This window comes from Rhamphochromis longiceps, linkage group LG8 (genome assembly GCF_057381845.1).
Source record: "Rhamphochromis longiceps isolate RC_006_pf linkage group LG8, R_longiceps_female_GT1.1, whole genome shotgun sequence".
NCBI classification, from domain to species: domain Eukaryota; kingdom Metazoa; phylum Chordata; class Actinopteri; order Cichliformes; family Cichlidae; genus Rhamphochromis; species Rhamphochromis longiceps.
This window is the reverse complement of record NC_140564.1, coordinates 14,914,260-14,939,976: the sequence shown is the minus strand read 5'-3', so window position 1 is coordinate 14,939,976 and position 25,717 is coordinate 14,914,260. Positions and strand designations below refer to the sequence as shown.

The window sequence follows — 25,717 nt, the reverse complement described above, 5'->3', positions numbered from 1 at the left end:
CAAGAGCGTGCTGCCATGTACCCTCACTTATATTTCGACATATAAGGCGAAGGTGCCGATATTCTTCAATTTAGATTGCACCATTTTAGGTAAAGGGATTTAGTATCCCGTGTCAGAGCACTCTCTCTGACACTGGATGGTTGGCATTTGGAGATTTAGAGAATTCAGGCCAAATCAGCAGATGAAACTTTTAAAACTGGAGCTGTGTTGCTGTTGAGTGTCTTGTTTTTTTGTTGTTGTTTTAGTCTCTCTGTTTGAGTCTTATGTGATGAATCTTTCCCTGTGAAATCCTTCCTGCATACTCATCAGTTTGCGGTGCATAAATAAACACTTTCAATCCTCGATTCCTTGATTTTGGAGTACACCGGACACTAAAAAATCTCATTTTAACACTGGTGTGTCGCTCGTGTTTCTCATTACTCTCCAGATTACAAGCCTTTAATTTAACGTAATGTCATGTTGGGCAGTTATTCATAGATTTCATACTGACTTGTAGAAAAAAGGCCATAGAAGTGCTTGGAATTGCCCTTACGTGCTCTGAAGCAGGCAGATTGTAACCTCTACCCCAGATAGTGGACACTTTTCAGCCTAATCTGAGCTACTTTTGGCACTTAGAGCTCCGTTAGATCACTGACATATGTTTTAGGGGCCAGATGTGCCCCAAACGTCACAACATACCTGACATCTGGTCCATATAAGGATGACTTCGAGGCAGCCAGACTCAGACCCAGAGTCAGCAAAGGTCCACAGAGGCCGATAAGAGAACTGCAGATGTGGATTATTCCTCTCCGAACCTGCTCCTTTTTTCAGTTTATATTAGTTGGCATAAATGACAATCCGTCGGCGCTCAGTGTTCAAACCCAGAGAATGATTTGTTTGAAACAGCTGTAATAACATATGAGAACTTGTTAGTTATATCCAGCAGTACAATGCATTGCTTTAAAAGGCACAGACATCATAAGTGTGCCAATAAAGTTATCAGCGTTCTAACTGCTTAATGCTGGAATACCTTTGGGATCATACAAACAAACACACACACACAAACATAGTAACCATAGTATATCCTTTAGTGTGTTTAGCAGGTTTTGAAGCCACTTCAGCTGTAGCCGTGATGAGTGTCAGCCAGCATCCTCAGGTTACAGAGGTCAAGCCGGGACTCTTGGGTGTTTTTTCAGTGTAGCGGTACACCTCATGAATATCACTGGGAGGAAGGGAAGAAGCGATGTGGACTTTTTATCTGTCTGTGTCACTCCTGAAAATATCATCTGCATCCTGGGGCTTTCTTGGCAAGATTCAAGAACAAATGAGTAGACGTCTCGGGGAGATGAATGCCTAATCCTAAACCTGCACCAACATGTACAACAACAAAAAGAAATAAAAAGAAGAGCTGCTATACGTGACTTTTTTATATTTCCAAGTTTGTTTGTTTTTTCTAGCATTTGTCTGTAGGAGAAAGTAAATAAAGGGACAGACTGGTGGTGGTCTCAATTATCTCATGTTTACCAGTATGGTCTCACATATACACACACACACCCACTCACAAGGAGAAAAGAAACAGAGAAATTGATGACACCTGTTTGTTACAGTTAGCCAGGGGTGACAAGGTTAAATGTGTGTGTGTGTGTCATGGCTGGCACGACTGGTGTGTGTGGTCCGGCAGCCCAACTATAGCAGGCAGCAGGTGGCCGCTAGTTGGCCATACAGAGCTGCTCAAAGCGACCGGTTACCTGGAGCTCAGTGCGTGGTTTTCCTGTATGCGGAGAGTTCAGCAGTGGATGTGGTGACTTAAAGGGGAAATGAAGGGAAATTGCTTTCAAAAAACTAATATCCCCTCTTCATCATTTCCCAGACGTTTTCTCCTCTCCCGGTGCATTAAATACAATTAAACTAACTACCATATTTCTCTAAAATTGCTTTCAAAATAACGCGATATGAGCGTTTTCTCCTCTCTGTCACTTCGGAGAGGAGAGGGGACGCGCCGTGCCCGCGTAATTATTTTTCGCTGTATTTTCAGCGTGGCACGAGCTGAGGATTGGAAGGGGGCGTACGCTTGATAAACAGGGCGTGGATTTGGCAGTCACACGGAAAGGATCGCTGAGGGTTTCCTACACAGCCGCTGCCAGGGAGCCGCAGGGGCGCACAGAAGACACGGAGAGCTGTGCGGCAGATTCAACCTGCTGAATCTGCGTTTTTATTTTGTGGATTTTTGCTCCAGTTGTTAAAGAAACTTTGTTTTGTTTGTTTGTTTTGTTTTGATGACGGCAGGATTCAGGGACAGTCACGGGGGGCGAGAGGGATAATAAGGAACATGTGGAGCTTTTGGATGCGCGGTGGACAAGTTTTGCGCCACTTGGACATGTGGCACAAAACAGGCGCTTTTTAAGCTGCTGTCACTTTGACTTTAGTATCCAACCCCCCTGATATGGCATGTTTCCTGCGTCGTGTCCCCGTGCTCAGGATTGCGACCCATGGGATGTAGTAAATGGAGAGCTGCGTTCAACTTTGGACACCTGAAGGTGCACTCCAAGCTGCCTGTCTTCTTTACCATGATTATTCTCTTCATTTACCTCTTTTACTGCCTCAACGGTTACTGCGAATCCCTGCCAAGACCCGTGTATGACCAGCGAAGTAATCTCCAAACCAAAATTATCTTTAAAGATGGGCAAGAAACGGAGCAGCTCGGCGCGTATAACGCGTCTCCGGTCTCGTTTGTCCGCGAACAGCTGTCGGACTTGACGAACAGTGATCCCCCGTCCAACAATATTTCTATAGCCAATAATTTTGGCAACAAAAAATTCCCTCAGGCCATCATCATCGGGGTGAAGAAAGGTGGCACTCGGGCTCTCCTGGAGTTTTTGCGCATCCATCCAGACGTGCGAGCCGTGGGCGCTGAGCCGCACTTCTTCGATCGCTTCTACGAGAAGGGACTGGAATGGTACAGGTAAAGGCGTGTTTATTTTGTTTTCCTTTTTTTTTTTTTTTTTTTTTTTTATTGAAGGACTTATGAAATCTTTCATAAAAATCACGAGTTTCGTTCCAGCAGTCCTCAAACAGCAAAATGGGCAAACGGATACTGACCTTAAAATACTCAAGAAGTCTTTCTGTTTGTGGTGACTTCAAACTTCCGGAATATAAGTTTAAAAACACGCTTTCTCTTTCTTTACGTAAATGTGAATACCCCATTTATCCTTCGTTAATAATGTTGGTTCACGGACACATTTCCCCCACGAATTCGCATTTTAAAAACGCAAACATGTATTTTATGAAATATTCAGCTTCATAAAAGACATTTAAATACGACAGTGGTGTATTCATAACAGGTCATGTGCGGGAATTAAAAATCGAGCCCCTCTGTACGGGCCTGTACTATCAGTGCTCCCCTCCGGATTATATTGGATTGCTCTGTCATGGAAACTTGAACCAGATATGGCTTTTATCTTCAGTAGCTGCGGTTTTAATGTAGCTTGTCAGAGCAGTTTGATGTGGCAGACGCCTGATTAGGCAGATGTTAAATCAAAAGAAGAAGAAGGGGGGAAAAATTGTTCCTTTGGAATCTGTTTTGCCTTCAATCAGCAAAGAAATAAATATCAATAACTGGTTCAGTGGGAGGATTTTAAATTTATATATATATATATATATATATATATATATATATATATATATATATATATATATATATATATGGTGAGTGTCAGCACCACAGTCCAGGATGAGACAAGGAACATCCAAGAATACATTGGGAAGATGGCCCCAACTGACCGAGTGCTCAGTGAATACCTCAGGCAGCAGAAACCCAAGAAAGAGGAGGGAGACGAGGAACCATCATGGAAGGACAGGCCCCTGCACGGTATGTACCACCGGCAGATAGAGGAGGTGGCTGATATCCAGAAATCCTACCAGTGGCTGGACAAAGCTGGACTGAAAGACAGCACAGAGGCACTAATCATGGCAGCACAAGAACAAGCTCTGAGTACAAGATCCATAGAGGCTGGGGTCTATCACACCAGGCAAGACCCCAGGTGCAGGCTGTGTAAAGATGCCCCAGAGACAATCCAGCACATAACAGCAGGGTGCAAGATGCTAGCAGGCAAGGCATACATGGAACGCCATAACCAAGTGGCCGGCATAGTGTACAGGAACATCTGTGCCGAGTATAACCTGGAAGTCCCGAGGTCAAAATGGGAGATGCCCCCAAGGGTGGTGGAGAATGACCGAGCTAAGATCCTGTGGGACTTCCAGATACAGACGGACAAAATGGTGGTGGCTAACCAACCGGACATAGTGGTGGTAGACAAACAGAAGAAGACGGCCGTAGTGATCGATGTAGCGGTTCCGAATGACAGCAATATCAGGAAGAAGGAACACGAGAAGCTGGAGAAATACCAAGGGCTCAGAGAAGAGCTCGAGAGGATGTGGAGGGTGAAGGTAACGGTGGTCCCCGTGGTAATCGGAGCACTAGGTGCGGTGACTCCCAAGCTAGGCGAGTGGCTCCAGCAGATCCCGGGAATAACATCGGAGATCTCTGTCCAGAAGAGCGCAGTCCTGGGAACAGCTAAGATACTGCGCAGGACCCTCAAGCTCCCAGGCCTCTGGTAGAGGACCCGAGCTTGAAGGATAAACCGCCCGCAGGGGCGTGCTGGGTGTTTTTTTTTATATATATATATATATATATATATATATATATATGTGTGTGTGTGTGTGTGTGTGTGTGTGTGTGTGTGTGTGTGTGTGTGTGTGTTCAGGCTGAGGCCACATTTGAAATAAAGGTGATATATCCCAAGGGGGACTCACATACTGAAAATATGTGTTTGTGTCTCTTGTGTCTCTTCCTTGTTGCACTAAATATTGAAATAGGACTGCCTGGCACATGATGTAACAATAACACAACAAATTCAACACACTCCCTCCTTATTAGTGCAAATAAAGTCTCTTTTAGTCCAGGCTGTAGTGAAAGAGGAGAGCTGAGGAGAGCTGAGCTCTTCTAACCTATTTCCTCACCTTTTCTCTCTTCATTAATATCTCTCAGCACCAATAAGATGCTCTGCTGATAGCTTGCAAGGATGGCAGCGTATTCAGTCCCCTGCCAATAAATTGCTGTTTATTGAGCTGACACACCGCCTGGCTAAGTGTCCATGCTGGTCCCCTGAGAGCCTTCGTCACTATCAGCCCCTGATCACACAGAGAGAGGGTTATTGTGGATGCTGGTGGTGTCGTTGATCTGATGGTGGCCCAGATTTCAAAGGACATATTTCTTTCGGTACAAGTTGCTCTTTCTACTGAATCAATGAAGCAGTTTTTTTTTAATGATAGCACGCTCCAGAGAAAAATGTTAACATTTATCTTTTTTACTGTCTTTTAACAACATAGATGGACGTTACAGATCACCTCAAATTTGCAGAAGACAGAAAAAATCAAGAGTTAGTGTGCGGAGGAGGAAAGATGAGAGCCATTACAGAGGATCGGCAGAGTAAATGACAGTTTGATGAAGAGATGTGGAAAGGGTAGAGGTGAATGTGGAGGGGTGGCAGGTGTTGTCAATACACGACAGGTAATCAGCTGTTCGCTGGAAGGGTGCAATAACTGCTGAGTGACATCAGAGATCAAAGTATGCATGCACAAGTGTAGGCTGGCGTTTTTACCACTTAACAGTGGTACTGAATGCGGAAGAGGCTGGGGATTTCCTGCTAAATGCACGGTGCATGCATGATAACAAAGAGAAAGATGAACGATGGGGGAAGTTTTGTATGTGGGAAATGCTTCTCGGGGCAGTTTCAGTTTAAGATGTGAAGATAGGTTTATCATCAGTGATGCTGAACTTTGGGACGATTAAAGCACAGCACAGAAGTGGACTAGTTCAATCCCATAAAACCTTTAATTGGACAATAAAAATTCCAGCGCACACCAGAGTAAGGGACACTTTTATCGGCAGAGTGCAATAAAAATCTAGAAGTGAGTGAGCTGCGCTTTTATTGCAGTTTTATCTAAACAGATTTGCTCTCCATGCCAACAGGTGTGTCTTTGAATTGTCAGGTGCTGGTCCAGCAGATTCACATACACCCAAAAATAAATTAAAAAAGCACGTTAAATGGTTAGGTGGCAAAAGGTGGTATCTGTAAATTTAAATACCAGCTGTGATCCTATCTTACAAATCTAGATTACGAACAGAGAACAGATAAAGACAGAGCTGACAGAGTAATAAGTATGTCTGAGAATCACAAACACAGACAGGGGATCACTGTGAATAGAGTCAGCAATAGATGGGTAATACAAAAAATGCTAAATTAACTGTTAAAGAAACAAACTGGAATTTTTAGCTCATTAACAGTGGAACACTGTTTCTGTTATTTTCAGTTAATATGTATATTTACTTAGTAATCAATTATTTAATCATCTTATTTTTCCTGGAATCCAAAAGTTGGGCTTGAAATTAATTGTTTTATTCACCCGTCCTCCGTAATCTCTAAATTATAATTAAATGCAGATTTCAGTTCAGTTTTTTCTATTTATTTTAAATCAATTAATTAATTGCTAAAGTGATAAAGATACACAGTAACCTTGATGAAAACCTCAAGCTTGCATTTTGATTTAAAGGTGAAGGTGAAACCTTTTTTGTTTGTTTTTTAATATCTTTTCCCTCTCACATGTTACCAAAGCCATGAGATAAGTGAGGTGCAAAACTAGACTAATCAGGTGGATTAGTGCTGCCGTTACAGCTATGCTGTGTTTGCTGACTATCTTCTAAAAAATCTTCTTTCTTTAGTGTTACTGGCTGCAGTCTGTTTGCTAAGAACCTATTTTTAAATGCACATTGCTGCGTAAGAGATGTAAAAAAAAAAAGAAAGAAAGAAAAGAAAATGTAAATGTCACGATTTGTAAGCCATTTGCCGGTGTCAGTGATGACAAAGCAAGACCTAACAGGATTAAATGTGGAGAGATCAGTGACCTTTACATGTTCTTTATACTTTCTGTTGATAGGAAAGTGACCTTACCCCTGTTCTTTTTAACACAGATGTGATGTAAAACATCTCTGTTTTTTATCTCTCTTTTCTTTTCTCCTTTGAAGATATAATGAAATGTGTGTTTTTGCTCCATCCTAATCCGCTGACAGCTCTTGTCAACACTGCGCGAATTGGACCGGTGTAATGACAGGTCAGGCATTAACGTGGACAGCTCAGGGACATATGAAGGGGCTGAGATGAATTAGGCTCCTAGCTGCAGTTAAACAAGGCCTTATCGAGCATTAGTCAACACCCCTCCCATCCAGCCACCGCCTCGCCACGTAGCACTCATCCTTGATGAGAACTGCAGTCATCCTACACCTGAGTGCAACAGGGGACACTTATTGTGCCCAAGGGCTATGTAGTCCTCTGGCTTACAGACAATCACTGACTTATGTATCTACTTTTTTATTTTATGTGAGACAGATAGATGATCAAAGGAAGTGGAAGTAGTCCAGTGACTCCAAACAAGGCTTAGATCATACATTACTTAAAACTGGAGGGAGTACATGTTATACCATAGAGTTACTCAAGTATTGGGGGGGAGGGTGGGTGAAAAAGATTGTGGTTTAAACACATTGTAGAAATAATAAATAAGTAGAATCACATATAATAAATGCTACATAATGCATCAGAACTTTGTGGGATTAATGCCTCTGAATAAAGGATGATTGGTAATGCTAAGCTAAGTAGCTAAAAGTAATATTAGTAAAATTAATATTAGGTTGAAAAATTATTTTTAATTTATTTACACAACATCACGCAAAGTTGGATACAGGTTAGCTAAGTAGCAAAAAGGCTAGATAACTAATGGATAAATTATTGTAACTATTATATCCAGGTAAAAAAAATAAATAAATCGTTAAAATGATAAAATACAAGAAAAAAAATACATAACATCTGATACAAGTTTATTGGTACTAGAAATAAGTAAATAACTGAAATAAGTAAATAAACAATATCTAAAGTTTTTGGATAAACAGATGGAATGACTAACGCATCTAAAGGTTTTTGCTAATGGTTGAAAAAGTGAGCCTAAGTCAAACTAACAAAATAAATAGCTAAGCTAAACCTTCTGCCAGTCCAGGTGGTAGTAGTGCAAAAAAGTATTGTCAAATGATTTTATTTTATATTTTAAGGATATATCTTCCCAAATGTAAAAACTATTAAAAACTATGTTATGCAGAAGTACTGAGATCACTTAGCTTCTTTAGTTTTTTTGTGCAACTACACACAACTTTATCGTAGACATAATAGCCTTCTGAAAATATTATCTACAGCATAGGTGTCAAACTCTGGCCCGCGGGCCAAATTTGGCCCGCAGACTAATTACATTTGGCCCGCGAAGCCATACCAAATTACTATTAGAGCTGGCCTACTGGTATTATACAGCTAATGTATATATTGTTTAGTATTAAGTTTTGCTTGTTCCATATTCAGTTTTTCAGCAAAACGTGTTTGAGTCCATAAGAAAAGATTCATTCTTATATCTGGAGGAATAAATATATTACAATAAATATTAACGTTAGCCTGCGACTTTGTTCCAGTTTTGAATTTTGGCCCACTGTGTATTTCAGTTTGACACCCCTGATCTACAGCATAGGTACTTTAATAATGTAACCATTTATTGACATCAGCACATTTTCCCTGTATGCTACATTATAGTCTGTATAAAAAGTACATTTACTGTAGTATCTGGAGCTTATCTTATTAGCCATTATTAGCTATTTGCTAATTTGCCAACTGGTTTTATAACAGCTGTTAAATTACATTTTAATAAGTAAGGAAACGACTAGAGAAACACCCTTCAGCCATGTTTTGAGCATTGACGTTGTACAGTTTGTCCACCAGAGGGCACTTTTCAAATTCCTTGATGGCTATTGTGTTTAGAACGCCCTAAACAACAACTAGCTGCTCTTAGCAGAGCTGGACAGAGCATAGCAGTAGTAAATAAATATTTACATATACCAAACTTTGGGAAATCTTTTTATATTTGACGTTTCAAAGGAAATATTAACAGATATATCAGAATATCAAATACTTAAATTGCCAAATATCTGCAATTTATCTGTCTCAAAAATGCCAAATTTGTCGCACTCTTCTAATATTTTCTTTTCCCTCCTTCCTTTGATTTTCCTGCTTTTCTGCCTTTTCCATAATTCCAAATCTAATCTATTTTTGTAATAAAAAAATATGACTAATTAAGTGTAATTACAGCCTAAGTACCTAGTGATTCAAATATATCAATTTGAAACAGAACCGTAGCATATGAAGCCAACAAAATCATCTGAAATTGTGCTGGAAAGTATCACTTAGTATTCTCTGACAGAGCTCTTCATTTCAAAGTGTCTTTGAGCTCAGAGAGCCACGGCCCTGTCTTCAGCTGGTAACCAAGTAAAACACATGGACATCCTTAAAGGAAGCATTTGGCAAATTGTTTCAGAAAAAATGCTTATATGTGGAAAAGCCTTGGCTGTACCATCTACTGGAAACGATTCTGTGGCTTTGTGGTGGGGAATGGGGGTTCAGACAGCCATGGTGTGCAATGAGTGAGTGTGAGCATGTGTGTGAGCTTGGATCCATTCACACTGCTTCAGCTGTATACCTGATCTCCATCCACTTTCTTCTTCTTCTTCTTCTTCTCCCCACCATTTCTTGATGCTATAAATATCTCGCAGATATAAATGTCATTTCCCCATATTGATCACCTAAAATACGTTCTTCCTATCGATTTCCTCCTCTCTGCCTTTATCACGCTGTTGCAGCAGAAATGAATTAACTTCTGAATATTCCATCTTGTTGACAAGAAGCTCGTACTCCCATCCGCGGCTGACATTTATGCCCCACAGTCTGAGTGTTGATGGAGTGGATTTATTGGCTTGTTCAGGTCACTCAAACTGTGTAATGTAAAGCCACTGGACACGCTCTCACTCCTTTTAGAGCCTCGTTCTCTTTATGCCTCCTCACAGTCACTACTTTTCTTTCTCTTTCCTTATCGACTCATTTCGTTTTCTTGTCGTAAAACCAAGGGAGCGTGTTGTATAATTCAGCTGAGGGTTAGATGCGCCACCTAGACAGTAATGTCCAGGTTGTATTTCCTGTTAGGGCACTCTACCAATCACATGGGATTCTCTGGTTGAATTTCTCAGTACTCACATTCTTGGAAGCTGCGTGTTACGGAGTGTTTTTTTAGAGTAAACAAGGACTGGGAGGGAAAGAGACACTTTCAATAAAGAATTCAGAAAAATAGGAAATGCAAAGAAAGAAAGGCAGCTTTCCTTGGAAGACAGGGTTCAGTGCTTTGGATGTTTGAAGCTGTATCACTACAAGAATAAACAAGTGGGTTCAAACCATTAACATTAGTAGCATCATCCAACATGTCTGTCAGAACTGACACACATGAGATTATTTACCTATATATAGAGAGATGTTATTATCAGAACGAGTACAAAATTCAGCTGGAAAAGCTTAAGCGCTGTAATTAAATGTGACTCAATCAAACTAGACTTGTTCTGGAGGAGGTATGGATTTTTACTTGGTCAAAAAAAGGCCTGATGTAGCCCTGTCATCAGTTTTTTGACAGCTCGTCACTGTTCGACCTTTCCCCCCGCCAGCACGCCATTTTCATCCAGTCAAATTTAATAGAAACAGATGACTGGTGAGAGATGAACAATGAAAGGATCACTGGGGAAAGTATGAAACTTACCACATTTCAATCACAGTTACAGAAAGAGAAAGTTTGTGTTGTTCATCGCTCAGACTGGTTTTTAATTCTTCTGTTTGGGGTTTTAATTCCAAACTGCTGTGCTGAGTATGGGCATTTTTAGTAAGACTCAAAGAAGAGGGGGCGTCGCTCTTGTTCTTCAGTCGCAGACTCATTGAAATCAGCCTCTCCTCGTTAAACAGACAGAGCAGACGAGGCAGCAGGAGACCTGCGAGATCAGGATGACTGATGAGCTGCCACAGATGACAAAATAATAATCCTATTTCTACCTCCTTCACCTTCTTTTCATCACATCATTTGCCTTCATTTCCACCAAACCTCTTGCTTTATTTTTCCCCCCTTTACACTGTTATTAGTCTTTTTATATTAAATGAGCGTGCATGAGGAAAGATTGGGGGGGGGGGGGGGGGGGGGTTTAAAAATAGTGCAAGATCTGCAGACGTAGCTTACTCATAAATGAAAAAGAGGAAATGAAAGAGGTGTGAGGAGAGAAACAAAACTAACGAGTCAATAACTATATAATAATGGTAACACTCTTCATATTGTGCATATGAATACACACACACACACACACACACATATATATATATATACTTATAAATTAGATGTAGGCTTTTACTTTTAAAAGGTTTTTACATTACATTTTTTAAAAATATACATGTTACAGTAACAATACAGCACACATTTTTATTTATTTCACTTAAATAAGCACCTATTATACTTATATGCTCCACTCACTCATAGGCCAGCAGCTACCCACTGCACTCATGGTGTCACAGCTTTGCTAATCTAACGTGAACGTTGATGACCGCTGCACGAACAAAAGGAGGGTAAACATACAAGACAAACAGCTTATTATTGCTTATTTGAGACCTTTATTTGATCATGTCGACCACACCTCTGGCCATTATGTTGTCTACTGTTTTTTAACAACCCCAGTTTACATTGGTGGACATTACTTTAAATATACCAGAGTTAGTCATAGGCTCATTTTGATCTGTAGCTCTTGGCCATATTTACTCATATTTGAGGAACTATGGTAAGCAAATTTGAAGCTGTGTACAGTTCTGGGATATAAGTACTGTTTTATATCCCTTTAAAATGAATATTTTTAACTCCAGTACATCGTCCATGTTAATGATGCAACACTGATATTCATTTAACCGTGATTAATAAATCTTTTTTTTTTTCAATTTAACATTATGTTTTTCTAACCGCAAACTGGTGAATTATGTCTTCAACTTAATTTAATGTTTATATATTCATATTTGTTATTATATTTTTAATTTTATATATTTTCAATTATATATTTTTTTGTATTTATTTTAATTTATTTTCATTATTTTAATAATTTTTTTTAAATTATTTTTTTATTTTATACGTTTACGTTTAACAACCCTAATGTATAGTAATAGTTAGTAAAACAGTTTGAATTCCAAAATGTTCAAAATGCTTGTTGTAAAAAACAACAGAAAAATATTTAAAATGTCTTTATATTCTTTTATACATTCGCCATCTTCTGGGGATTTTTAGTCAGCTCCACAATCTATAAAAGCTCAGACATTTAAGTCTCCTTTTAATTCTGCTTCCTCTACGATGTTTCCTGCTTTTCATTCATAGTTAATATTAATCCACAAATCCACACCAAATTTGCCACAAATGCTCTCACTGGAGAGGCAGGTAATTATTGACGGTTTGTGTATTTGTGTGTGGCTGCTGACCTCTCATTGGTGTCCATCTCTGTTTAATGTCTGACTGCCTGACGGGCTTGGGGGTGGGTGGGTCGTGAGAACCTGCAGCCACAGAAAAACACACTTTTCTTTGTCTGCTACAAAACCTTCCTAGAAAACTCCCCTAAACTGGAACTAACCAACTTAGAATAACTGGTTGATTGTTAGTGATGTCTGTGTGGGTTTTGAGAGGAAATTAGGTTAATTATGCCTGAAACTCTGGCAGAGAGAGCTACAGCTGAATTTGAGGACAAGCAAAACATCAAACAAGACACGGTGATGGGTGGAAATCTGGAAACCAACACCAGCTCCTGCTTCATGTTCATCCAAAAGCCTTCTGTGTCCTGAATGTTTGATGTCTGGACAAATGTAGCCAAAGCTTGCAAAGAGCCTGATAGATGCTACTAATGGCAGACCGCTGCAAGGATGGTTTCCAGTTGTAAAAGCCCAGTCTCTGCCAGCAGTAATTTCCGTTTTTCAGCTTAAGACAGTGCTAACAATGAGCTGAGAAACCACAGGGATGAAGGCTGCAACTGCTCGGAAGTGGGTTTCCACGATCGTACAGTATCGAGTGATCTTATTGGTCGGGACCTGGGGAGTTGCCAGGCAAGCAAAAGTCCATATTGAGTCAATTATAGCGTTGCTGAGGTGTGTTTGTCCCACATGTGTATGTACTCATTTAGAGGAGCTGTTTAATTAGTGGAAGCGTGTGTTCCCTGGTTCTAGTGCACGGTCAAAGGGAAGGGTAAACATTACAGCATGTACCTCTTTGCACATGTTTAATATTTAACTGGACTAACTGGGCCGAGGGCAAACTAACAGCAAGTCAAAAGGCAATAAACAGCAATTTATCTGTTTGCTATAATGGGTCATATTTGTGGTATAAAATTATAATTACTGTTATTATAGATTTGTCAAGCTGTAAAAATGATATACATTTTGCCGTATGGTTTTAATATATTTATATCAAATTTTTTCATTATTTTTATAGTGAACATAGTGACTAGAAATGCTCATATTCATTATTATGTCCAAAACAGGCTTATACATGAACTGCAGACGTGCACTGTTTGATTGAATTATTGTCATTCAGTCAATAGGCCAAACAGTGCACATCAGTCAAGAGCAAATAATAATATAAATATATATACGTAGTATAGATAACATAGTAATAACATAATTATAACTGCTTTTTTTTGGTTGTTGTTTTATTTTGTAATTTGTGGTCTTTTTTGTACATTAGTGATTTCTACTTCCTGTCTTTGACTTCCCTATATTGTGATTTTTTTGTCCCACCTTCAGTTGCATTAGTATCACCTGTGTTTAATGTACCACACCTGTTCCCGCCTCCCACTTGCTCGCTCATCTGGTTCTCATTACACTCAAATTTTCCAGCAGTTTCTTTTTTTCCCCTCTTGTAGCGTTCTTCTTTTGTTTTTTTCTCATGTTTCTACACAATTTGGTTCGCTCTTGCTCTTGAGTCGTGTGTTTGTGTCCTCTTCCTCTGGATATTCTTTGATAAAGTACCAAACATTCTCATATGAGTAAGTGGTGTTAGGGCAGTTCATTGAGTATTTGCTTAATCCAAAGAAACTTCTCTCATGCTCACATGCATTCCCAAGTGTTGACATCTTACTGCCAGCCTAATTATACAACTGCAGCGTCCTGTGATGTCGGTGAGATCGTGACATTGTGACATCACCGGGGTTACATTTGAGAAGGGAGGAAATGGAAGAGTCCCTCGCTTTCTCCACCCACTCTATCTGGCCGTATTCATCCTGCATTCGGGAGATGGGGAAAGGCAGGGCGGGGCCCCTTAAAGGCCCCCTGGCTAGCTGCTCGGAGATAAAGCCCCACAAGCGGGCCGCTGTGGGCCCCGGCAGGAGCACAACAGTAGATTTTCCCACTTGATAAGTCAAGCAGGGTGGGAGCAATCAGGGGAAGTGCCATGCACATGCAAACACACACACAGTTATTTAAACTCACTTGTACGGGCACAAAAAAGTAGACTCACACGCCCAGACATTCATGAGGGTTTCCGTATTTAGTGCTTTCTGTCATTACGGGCTGTTCTGTTATCAGTAAGATCTTATCACCACATCCTTTCTTCCTGATCTTCATTCTGTCTTCTTTAAGAGATTTACGAGTGTAGTATTTTCCAAAATGTTAAGCTACTCCCCCAAAAATATAATGTGTTATAAAAAGGCAGAAGTTCAATATAAAACACATTCATTCAGTGCAGTCGGTTTCCACCGAATGCTACAGCTTAGTGGTTTTATTGAAATTCACACATAGGTTTGACAACAAAACCATGCCGAGCTTCCTCTTTCATTATCTGCTCAGATCTTTTTTCAGGGGAAACTCTGACTGCTCCTCGCTCGCTCGCTCACTCACCGCTCTCAGGCCTTGAGATGTGTCTATTAACTGTTACGCCTCTATTTTTCCCCTCAGCTAGACGCATTCTTCAGCTCTTTCCTACCGACCTACCCCAGTGATGCAAACCTCCTCGGTAAAAATACTCATCGCCACCCTGGTGCGTCAGCCAGACAGCAACCTTCAGAGCGTGTAATAGTCTGCCACACACACGCAAAAACACACACGTACACAACTGAAGGGAGCGTAACATGATCTGTGATGGATTTATGTCACACAGATATTGTGTAAGACTCTTGTGCCAACCTATAACATAGCACAGATGTCCAAGAAGCATTAAAAACACTGAATACGCGTCCAGTAAGCAGGCGTAAATTCTTATAGGTCCTAACAGAGACAGTAACTTTTGCATTGTAAGTGCTTTTTGACCACTTCTTACCAATACTTCATACTAAAGCTATTTTAACTTAGAAGCTCATTGTCTGATTACGGTCAGCCCGTCAATTAATTTTTAATGCTAGGAATTCTTACATACTGCTGGGAAGTATTAACAAAATGTAATATAAAATTAAATATCACTGCCTGGAATATTTTAAAGGTCTTACATTTTTAATGAACGCTGCGTAAACCCTGTAGGGTGTCGTCTTTGAATTAAAAAAAGCCTCTTGAATTGCATTTAGACACACAAGAATCCCACATTCAGTTTCCTTTTGTTATTATTATTATTGATCAAATCTATTTTTGGCAGCCAAAGAAGTAAAGGAGAAGATGTGCAAGATTTCTTGTATTTATACAAGGCACTGGGTACATTTAAATAAAGATAAGCAGCCAAAAACATCATCCAACTAACGCAATGGCCCGACTCCAACAGACACAAAGTGAAGCATTACTTTAGCTCCCCTTTTATTGAGTTGCTTACAGTCCCTGCTGACTTCTAATCAGCCCACAGAAACTTCTCAGCCCTGTATTTGCCGACAGTAATGACAACCCTCTCCCTCCACGCAGCAGCTTTTACGGATCTTTGAACACACGCAGGCTAACTGTATCCGTCTTCAGACGTCCCTCTGTAGTGGTTTGAGGATGTCAGTGTGTTTTAAAATCCCTTCACACATGTCAAATGCATTCATAACATTCTCACTTTGAAGGATACAGTAGAGGCCGAGGGGAAGCTTTGAAGTTGTTAAAAAAAAAAGGGGGGGGATCAGGAGTGGAAGAAAGGAAGTGAGGCGAGAAAAAATGTCGGAGATAGAGGAAGAAAACGCAACACATACGAGAGAGTCTGCTCGTGATGACATGTTGCATTACATGATCTCCGTGATCCCCGGTGGTCTCGCTCCGTGAAACGCAACCATCTGCCCCTGACCTTCGGGGTGGAAGAGTCCATTTCCGTGCAGCGCAGGCTGGTGGGGATTAAGAGGGTCCGGGGATCTGGCCTCAGGCCCGGCAGAACCTGTATGGATCACAGCTTTCAGAGCTCCGAACCCTGGGACCAGAGGGAAACTTCCTAAACCAGAAACACTTCCCTCATCTCCGCCATGCGCACACACATCCAACACGCGCACACAAACTAAGAACTTCATTGCTCCCAGATGTGGGTCCATCCTGTGGAGGGCATGTTCAGATGGTTACAGTGTGCACATGTGTGCGCTGTGTTTATATATGTGTGTGTAAGGAGAAGGCAGACAGAGCAAGATGGGTTGTGCACAAACAGAAATGGAAATGGCCGGGGAATGTGCTTACCACTGGAAAAGTGATAATAAGCATTCACAGTACCTTACCTTACCAAACCGCTTTTTTAAAAACAAATAAGGCGTTGAGGTTGCAAAAAGTGGTATGAATGTGCATAATCTTTGCTGGGTATTAGAAAGAAAATAGATGTATCAATTTAATCTACAATTTAGTACATGGGATATTTTCCTTTTGCTTTTATAAAAGAAGATCAAACTCTGTAGTGTTAGCTACGAGAAGTCCCGCCTTATATTCCGTAATGATCAAACTGTAGAAAAACTTTATCCTCCATTCATCAAAATCCAAAATTATTCATTTTGTTCTGATTAATCGGGGTGGCTGAAAAATACTTTTTCAGATAATCTGTTTGTCAAGTAGCCCCTGCTTTTCTCTTGCCTTTGAGGGCAGCACAAACTACTAAACTGATGTGTGCTCATTTTCTGTTGATAAATAAAAGCCCACAAGTTTGCAGCCATTTAAACAGTCTCTAATAAACCTCAGCCCACCCACACAGACCACAAGCTAAATGTGTGTGCGAAAGAGAGAGTGTGTGTGTGCGAAAGAGACAGTGTGTGTGCCTGGATGCATTTGTATGCACAGATAAACGCACATCAGCATACTATCGGACCAAACCGCATTCCTGCTCCAGATGCTGATGGGAGAGGTGTGATGAAAACAAACATCAGGTTGCTAGGTCGCCCTAAACTCTCTCTGGCACCAGATAAAAAGAACAAACATTTTGATTTTCTTCTCATCTTCATGAGATAATGGGAGATTAGATGAGATGCCCCTGTTTTGTGCTTTCTCGCTGCTGCTTTTCTTCTCTCCATCTGTGGCTCTCGCCTTTTGTTTTTTTAGACTCACAATCGCTGATCTTCTTCTTCTTCTTCCTCTTCTTCTTCTCTCAGCTGTAATCCACCCTTACCGGCAGTCCCTTTCCTCCCCCCACCCTGTGTTCCATCACTGTGTGGCCTAAAAATGTAAACACGACGTCAATAGAAGCCCCTCTGTGCCTCAAACAGGTTACTGTGGCGTTCATTAGCCTGACTGAAATGAAACATCCATTTAGTGCTGCAGCACACTCACGAAATAGTTCAAACATGCTGGAAACTCAGAAAAATACAATTAAAAAAAGAGGGGGAGGGGGTATCGATGGTGTTAATATCAGTTTTTCCAGTGTCAGGCTGATTCCTGTGACAGTAATATTAATGGGCCAGAAAATATGATAATTAAAGGATGCGACTATTCTTTTTTCTCAGCTGGAAATACTCGCTGAATCGATCGCACATGTTTTTCCGATGGGATTTCAGGAATCATATTGGAAAAAGTGGGTGACACAGGTAGGCAAGGATGGATAAGGAGAAGTAAATTTACCAAAACAGCATCGTCTTCTTCCACTTCTTTCGGCTGCTCCCTTTATGGGTCATCTGCGTCCATCTCACTCTATCCCTAACATCCTCTCCTCTTTCACTACAGAGTTCTTCTTCTTTTCCTCCTGCTCTTCAGCTCCACATTCAGCATCCTTTGCCCAGTATATCCACCATCCCTCCTCCTCCAGTCATTTCCTCAGAAGTAATTATTTCTAATCTGTCCCATCCTGGTCTTCTTCAACTTCTGTCTTTCTCTCAGTGCTCCTTTCTCCAAACTATCTCACTACCATGTTGTAAACCTTCCCTGTTGCTCCTGCTGCTATCCTTCTGTCACAAATCACCTACTTTTTGCTCTGTCCATTGCTTTGTGTGGATGAGTCCAAGTATTTAATTATTTTTTTTATTTTTATTTTTAATTATTTAATTATCCTCCGTCATTACTTGTACTCATTGGATCGTCACTGTTACACCTGTCTCTCTCTCATTCACATACATGTATTCTACAAAAACACTCTGAGCTTCTCAATACTTCCCCATCAACACTCTCAAAGCAAACATCACATCTGTAGTGCTCTCTCAGCATCTTCTTAACCTAGCTTCAACAACTTTTGCCCATACTGTATGTGAGAGTGCAGTTTCCTCTGAAAGGCAGAGCTCTTAAACTTTCCTGGGATACAAACGAGGTCTTCAGCTTCTTTTTTTCTGGGACTCAGATCCATAAAAACTATATTGCCACTTATATCATGTGGTCACCAGAAATAAACTCGCGACCGACATGCTTAGAAACGTCTGAGCTATAGGTTGTAGCTTACACTACGCCCTAATGGAGAGAGGACTCATGGGAACAGCATCGTTTTTTTTTCCTTTAGGTATTTGTTGTACATTTCACAAATTTGTTTTGCCTCAGCCCCCATAATCCGAGTCAGACATTTCTTATGAATGCCATAAGTTGTGTATTTGGTGTTACCCTCAGAGTTTCATGCCAGGGGACATGCCGGAGTTGGAGCCGAGTGTGTGTGTTGGATCAGAGAAAGAGGGAGAGAGAGAGAAATGGAGTCTCCATCACCACACACCAGAGCCCCAGTAAGCCCCTCACTTGCAGACCAACCACGAAGACTCCGACCCAACCACCACCACATGCCTGCTGAGGAGGGAAGGGGGGAAGCATGGAAATTAGCTGAGGGATCTTTCACAGTTGCAACACTGGCATTCTTCTCCACTTGGATTTCTATAACACAAACTGCTGCCTGCGATTTGAATCTCCTTTGCAAACCAGTGCGTTTTGTTGTTTTTTTTAGGAGAGGGAAAATTGGCAGAATATTTTTCACAACGGAGGTTATTAGATTCCATTTTGGTGTTACGGTAGCATTTGAATGAAGTAAACGATACGAGACAAATAGGTTTTCCTTTCCCTCCCATTTCCCCCCGATTTATATACAATCTGTTCTGGCAGGTTATGGAGACTCTCAGTCAAACACAGGCTTCGGTCAGGGTTTGTTGAACTTTTTGAGGTATGTCCTCTCAGTCTGAGTCATCTAAGTAGGGGTAAAGATCAAGAGGAAGAGGGCAGCCCTTTTTTTTTTTTTAAAGCCAAAGTGTGCCCAGAATACCCCAAGTACTGATAATAACAAGCAGGGAGCCAAAGGCAATAACAGGATTGGACCAGAAGACATGGTGAGCCCTATTATAGGATACCTTTGGGCTGTATGCAGTCCGCAAGTATAACTGCTGCAGTAGTATAATTGAAATGTAGAAATGCAGTTACACCACCACAGCCCAAATAGTCCATAAATTAAATAACAATCCCAGTTTATCGTTTGGATCTTATTTTTGTTAGTTATTACTTTGCTTGAGTTTGATAGCATGGATTGATCGATAAAATAAAAGGAATCTGTCCAAATCCAGCTCCCAGTAATTTGTGAAAGACTTGCGTCTGTTAGGCATATTGGTGCAAAGGTAATGAACCAAAAAGCCATTTGCACCAACACAAATTATTTTATTTTAGGCCACAAGGTGGTCATATCATGTCAGTTTTAACCCTGTAAATCCTGAAACATTAAATTTAGCCATAAATTTTACATTTTAAAAATTTTTTGTGTTTTTTGAACATTCTAAAAAAACTTAAAGCAAAAATTAATCAAATATTAATTTCTATATATTAGTTTTAATTTGTATCATATTTGCAACATCTTATGCAATTGATTTAGATTTTTTTAAAGTCAGAAATTCATGCATCAAATATGAGATACTTGGTGATGGAGGGTTAAAATGTTACTTTAAGCTTCCTGCAAAGACAAATATTAGACATTAAAGTTAGAGGATATAGTAAAGGTTATTTCACCAATGCCCCAAGCCTCATCAGTTGACTGGCCTGGGGTTAAAGTTACTTTTTCATTCGTACCTCATTCTACACAATCTACATTTGCAAAGTCAACTTTCTTTGACTGCGTTCAGGCGTGGTTGAGTTTTCTGTGCCACTGCCTGCTTGGAGGTGAGGTGGGCTCTGGCATGGTTCAGCTGTATTGGCATACACATGTTGTGTGATTGCTGATTGGGCCTAAATTACAACTAAAAATCAGCGTGACACTGTGCATGAGGACAGTGTGTTGCCGTGCCTAGACGCTGCCGAAATAAGTCACAAAGCAAGTCTAATCATAAGTTTTTGTTCTGCTGAAGCATCCTTCTTTAAAATAAACTGTCACGTCATAAAGATGTGGCAGCAATGGCGAGCAGGAGGTCAGTCCACTCGGGCGGGGATAATGGAAATAGAGAGCAAAGAGGAGTGGACTGAAATATGGGGAGCAAAAGAGACAAACTGAAGCATACTTCATAATGTACTTCAATGTCAAAGAGTGGGCACGGTGCAGAGTTACTGTGACTTTCATTTTGTTGCCTCTTGACAGTAACTTCTTCATCACATTGCATTTCATTCCAAGTCAGAGAAAAACAAACGCATGCCATTTCTACCCTCGGGTTAAACTGTGAGCCGACGTTTTAAATTTCACAGCGGTGCAAATTACTTTCAAATAATATTTCATATTACATATTTTGACTGGCTTTGACTATAAAGCCTAAATATGCATGAAACCAACAGCAGAGTCATATTGGAGCTTTTCTAGATTATCTAAACCCTTAAAGTGTGTGTTTGTCCAAATAACTTGACTATCTGACCATGTTCTTTCTAAGAGTCTTCCCACATTCCCGAATGTGAGCAATAGACCATTTTCTGGAAAAAAAACATTTAGCCATTGCAGAAAAGGCACACATGTAAATAATAAAAGATTAATGACAGTTGAATTCCATTTAGCAGCTTCAGTTTCGGGGCCCTGGTACCGGCGCGATACTCTTTCTGCTGTCCTGTCTCGGCTTGCTGAGAAAAGCCACAACAGAGCACCGTCAGTAATTAGTAACACCTGTGGTTTCCTAATGTGACAGGTCAAAGTGTCTGCTGTTGAAAAATGCCCGCTTGGCGAGTGAATGCAGTGTTTTTGATTAGCAAAGATGGCCAAACTGCAAATATAACATTTTACTCAAGTAGTAATCTAAACTAAATTTCTGGAGGAACTTCCTCGTGATTGCTGGAAGCTTTTGTAGTTAGCATGCAGCTGTTTTAGTCGACAGCAGCCGGTAGACCGACAGCTGGCAGTGTGTTTGCAATTCAAAGCAAGCAGTACGAGATAATGAAAGTTAGCTAGGTAACAGTTAGCTGCTATACTTTTGATTTCCAGGTGTCAGTGAGAGCAGTGCTGTAAGAAATGCTAGTGGTATTACAGCAGTGTGGCTATTACTTCAGGCCAGCCGGACATTCTCCCATCATCGAGGAACACAGGAGCAAGAGCAGCGGTTATGAGCTTGTTTAGAAGGAGGCCGCGGATGAGATGAGGAAATTACTTTTCTGAGGTTAGCATAGCCTCGCGGTTTTCCTACAGTAGCCGTTCAGTAGCTCCCTCCCAGACTAAACTCACATGGTCACTCCATCAGTGCCAGCAGCTAATGCCATGTTTATCTCTCTCTAATCACCGATTTATCCCTCTAATTACAAACCGAAATCAAAAAGCCTCGAAGGCAAGTGAGGCATCGTCAAAGGAATGTGCTGGAAATATTAAGGGAATGTATCATTTCTCTAATATGTACTCTTAATATGTGAGCTCTCAGTAACTACAGTGTAGTGGGGTTTTTTGGGGGGGCTTTTCGACTGTGTTAAATGGCTTTTTCTCTCTTTCTCTCTTTCATCCAGGAACCTGATGCCTCGTACTCTGGAAGGCCAGATAACCATGGAGAAAACCCCGAGCTACTTCATCACCAAAGAAGCTCCTCGGCGCGTCTTCTCCATGAGCCGCCACACCAGGCTTATCGTGGTGGTTCGGGACCCTGTGACGCGCGCTGTTTCCGATTACACGCAGACTCTGTCCAAATCTCCCGGGCTTCCATCCTTTCAGAACCTGGCTTTTCGTAACGCCACCACAGGCCTCATCGACACGTCTTGGAGCGCTGTACGCATCGGCATCTACGCCAAGCACCTAGAGAACTGGCTGCGCTACTTTCCAATGTCGCGCTTCCTGTTTGTCAGCGGCGAACGCCTTGTAACAGACCCGGCGGGTGAAATGGGTCGGGTCCAGGACTTCCTAGGGCTCAAGCGCGTGGTCACAGATAAGCACTTCTACTTCAACCAGACCAAAGGTTTCCCCTGCCTAAAGAAGCCTGAGGGGAGCAGCAGGCCTCGCTGCCTGGGGAAGTCAAAGGGGAGGCCCCATCCACAGATACCCTCTGAAGTCCTGCTCAGGCTCAGAGACTTCTACAGACCTTTTAATCTTAAATTTTACCAAATGACTGGCCACGACTTTGGCTGGGACCAAATGGCAACTCACCAAAGCTCTTAAAAACTGCCACCACTATTCACCAACAGTTAAACACAGGCAGGGATACTGTGTGTTCTTTGTCGCCAAAGGTTCTACTCTGTATAACTTGCCTTTTGTTTTTCATTTATTAAAGTATGATACCTGAATGCCAATGCACAAAGGAGCCTTCACCTGGCTTTATAACAACCATGCTAACAACGTTTAGAAAACTTCAATTCTTTGAAGCACTTGAGCAAGCATTTTCGACAAAGTCTTGTGCAAATGGCTTGTTTTGTGCTCATACAGACAAGCAGAAGGCAAACTAAAGCATAATGCCTATTTACTTAAATCAGGATTTCAAGCACTTGACACCCCAAGTTAAGCTGCCATTGCTATCCAAAACACTGACAATGGGAGATGTTCACAAAGTTAAACCAAAAAGAAAAAGAGATTCGATGGGTGAACAAAGCCATGAGAAACCAAACGACAGTAACTGATACGCAATGGTGCAATCACAATAAATGCAAATGGTTTGAGACACAAGTTGATCATTCAGAAATAGTTACACTAAATCAACATAAATAACAGTTCAACTCTGGTTATATACACTTACAAAAAGTCTAAAGTTTGTTTTATGGACTATCATTTCATTTTTTTAAATACAAGATGTAGCAAAGATGATATATAGCTGGTTCTGATGAAAAAAGGTTAGAGAGGGAAACCAGCCATGGTCAACTACAAGCTGTAAATTTGCAGTTATTTATGTCATTAATGCAATGAGTGCATTGTTAAAGACTGGAGAGGAACATTTACAGCCAGTAAACCAGTGACTGTTTTTCCACTTTGTTTGATTAACACTTACCCTGTCACATGGTACAGTACTTACATGTAACTGTGTATTTCTAAAAGTCTAATTTATAAGGTGGCACAGTGTTGTTGAGATGTTTTCTCTGAAACTTTTGTATTTGAAATTCTGCTGGAAATTCTGACTAAATATTTTGTTCTGAAACAAGCATTTGGGTCATTTTTTGCAATTTATTTCTGAGAAGTATTCGGATCAAACTCTTTGTATTCATTCCAGACATGCCGAGTTTGCTGCTGCCAAGACTACAACATACATCTGCGGGGCAGATGATTTGCTGGTTCCTGGACAAGATGTACGAGACTCGTGATGACTAGAAAAGAACGCGTAATTAATCGGTGTTGTGTTATTGCAAGAGATGATGTAGGAATGACCCCATTCCTTTACATCATATGAAATTGTAAAGACTATTTGTTTAATATTTCATCCTGAAAGAAAAAGCAGCTTTAAAATGAGATTGGCACTTCAGCAGTCATGATCTCACACCACAGCTAGCCTCTGTTCCACATCCATCACAGCTACTGTAAAGTACTATGCAAAAAGTCTTGAGCTGCACCACGGAAATAGGTGCAGCTGTTTATTGAAATATATGAATACATAAATGGGAATATAGTATCCAGGCAGACATCTATCCATTTTGTTGTGCCTATTCAAACAAAAATAGATTATACAAGGCAAAAACAGTATGATCATCTTTATTCTTCAACACAGTTTGATCTCTCTTAGGCAATATTTTTTTGTCGTTTCTTAAAGTAGTGTTTAGGAATCGTTCTCCGGGCTTCTTGAAGGACATTTAAAGCTTTTCTTTAGATGTCGGCGGCCTTTTGTTTTGTTCTCCATCTAGATGATCCCACATTGCTGAAGTTCAAGCTCTGGTGAGGCCAATCTACGATAGCGTTTTTCTTTCCAGGCATGCTTTTACTGCACTGGCAGTTTTTTTTAGATCATTATCGTCATTATCATTACTTAATAATAAAAATGTTAGGGTTAGAGTGAAAAGGTAATGTCATGTCTAATTAGTGCGGTTTAAATGTGCTGGTAGGCTAAATTTGTTAAATTTAGAAAAAGCCTACTAATCAAGCCAGTTTTCAGTCTAAACTGTGCTCATCTTTAGTAACAGATATATGCGTGCAACTATGCAAAAGCTTCTCAAATCACATTTGAAAAAGGTTTGGTTTGATAGAAATAAGCAATCGTTTTGGAGATCAGAAAAGAGATCACATATGATGAAATATGATAATCACAGAGTCATCACCGTCGCCTTCTTTCGACTGCTCCCTTCAAGGGTCGCCACAGCAAATCATCTGCCTCCATCAAACCCTATCTCTACCATCCTACTCTGTCACATCAACCCTCTGCATTACTGTAGTTCTCCTCTTCTTTTCCTCCTACCCGGCAGCTCCATATTCAACATCCTTTGTCCAGTATAGCCAGTTTTCCTCCTCTGCACATGTTCAAACCATCTTACTGCTCAGCCTGAATTATCTCTCCTAGATAAATTGAATTCTAATCCTGTCCAATGATCATTTCCAATTAAAATCTTATTAACTTTTCAGCTCGGCCACCTTCAGCTCAGCCAATCCCCCTGTGCTTCATAGCAGGTCTCACCACCACCTTGTAAACCTTCTTTTTCAATCGTTCGGCTCTCCTTCTCTCACAAATCATCAACAACCAGCCATCACCTGATGACTAAGCTCTGTATAAGCTTTTGGGGAATTTATCCTTGTTCAAAAGGAATAAATGGCACATGGAACAGGAAGTCTGGAACTGAATATCTGTTATCTACTATCAGGACATCCTGGCCACAAAAGACCCGAAAAATTGACTGTATCCCCCAGAGTGTTAGTCAGTCAGTTCCTGGAGTTTAAACTATGTTACCCATCTGCTGACTTTAGCGTCATATTTAGTGAACAGATGTGAGAGAGGCATCAATATTCCCATCTAACTTTCAGCATTAAGATAATTCACCAGGATGTCAAACTATACGTTTGTCCATGATGGAAAATGCTTTCTTCAAAGTGACTCTGGCTCTAACAGCGTAAAACTGCAGAAAGCCTCTCAGCAGTTTTAAATGCGCTGTAGTCATTTGAACGT

The 25,717-nt window shown here is 40.7% G+C and overlaps 1 protein-coding gene across 1 annotated transcript; it reads left to right on the top strand.

Annotated features, from left to right (window-relative positions):
• The first annotated feature begins 1,763 nt into the window (after positions 1-1,763).
• Positions 1,764-23,763, top strand: LOC146663264 (heparan sulfate glucosamine 3-O-sulfotransferase 6). Its single transcript, XM_085415931.1, has 2 exons — positions 1,764-2,941; positions 22,161-23,763. The coding sequence occupies exons 1-2, from the start codon at positions 2,469-2,471 to the stop codon at positions 22,801-22,803; spliced, it is 1,116 nt and encodes a 371-aa protein (XP_085272057.1). The 5' UTR covers positions 1,764-2,468; the 3' UTR covers positions 22,804-23,763.
• Positions 23,764-25,717: the final 1,954 nt, after the last annotated feature.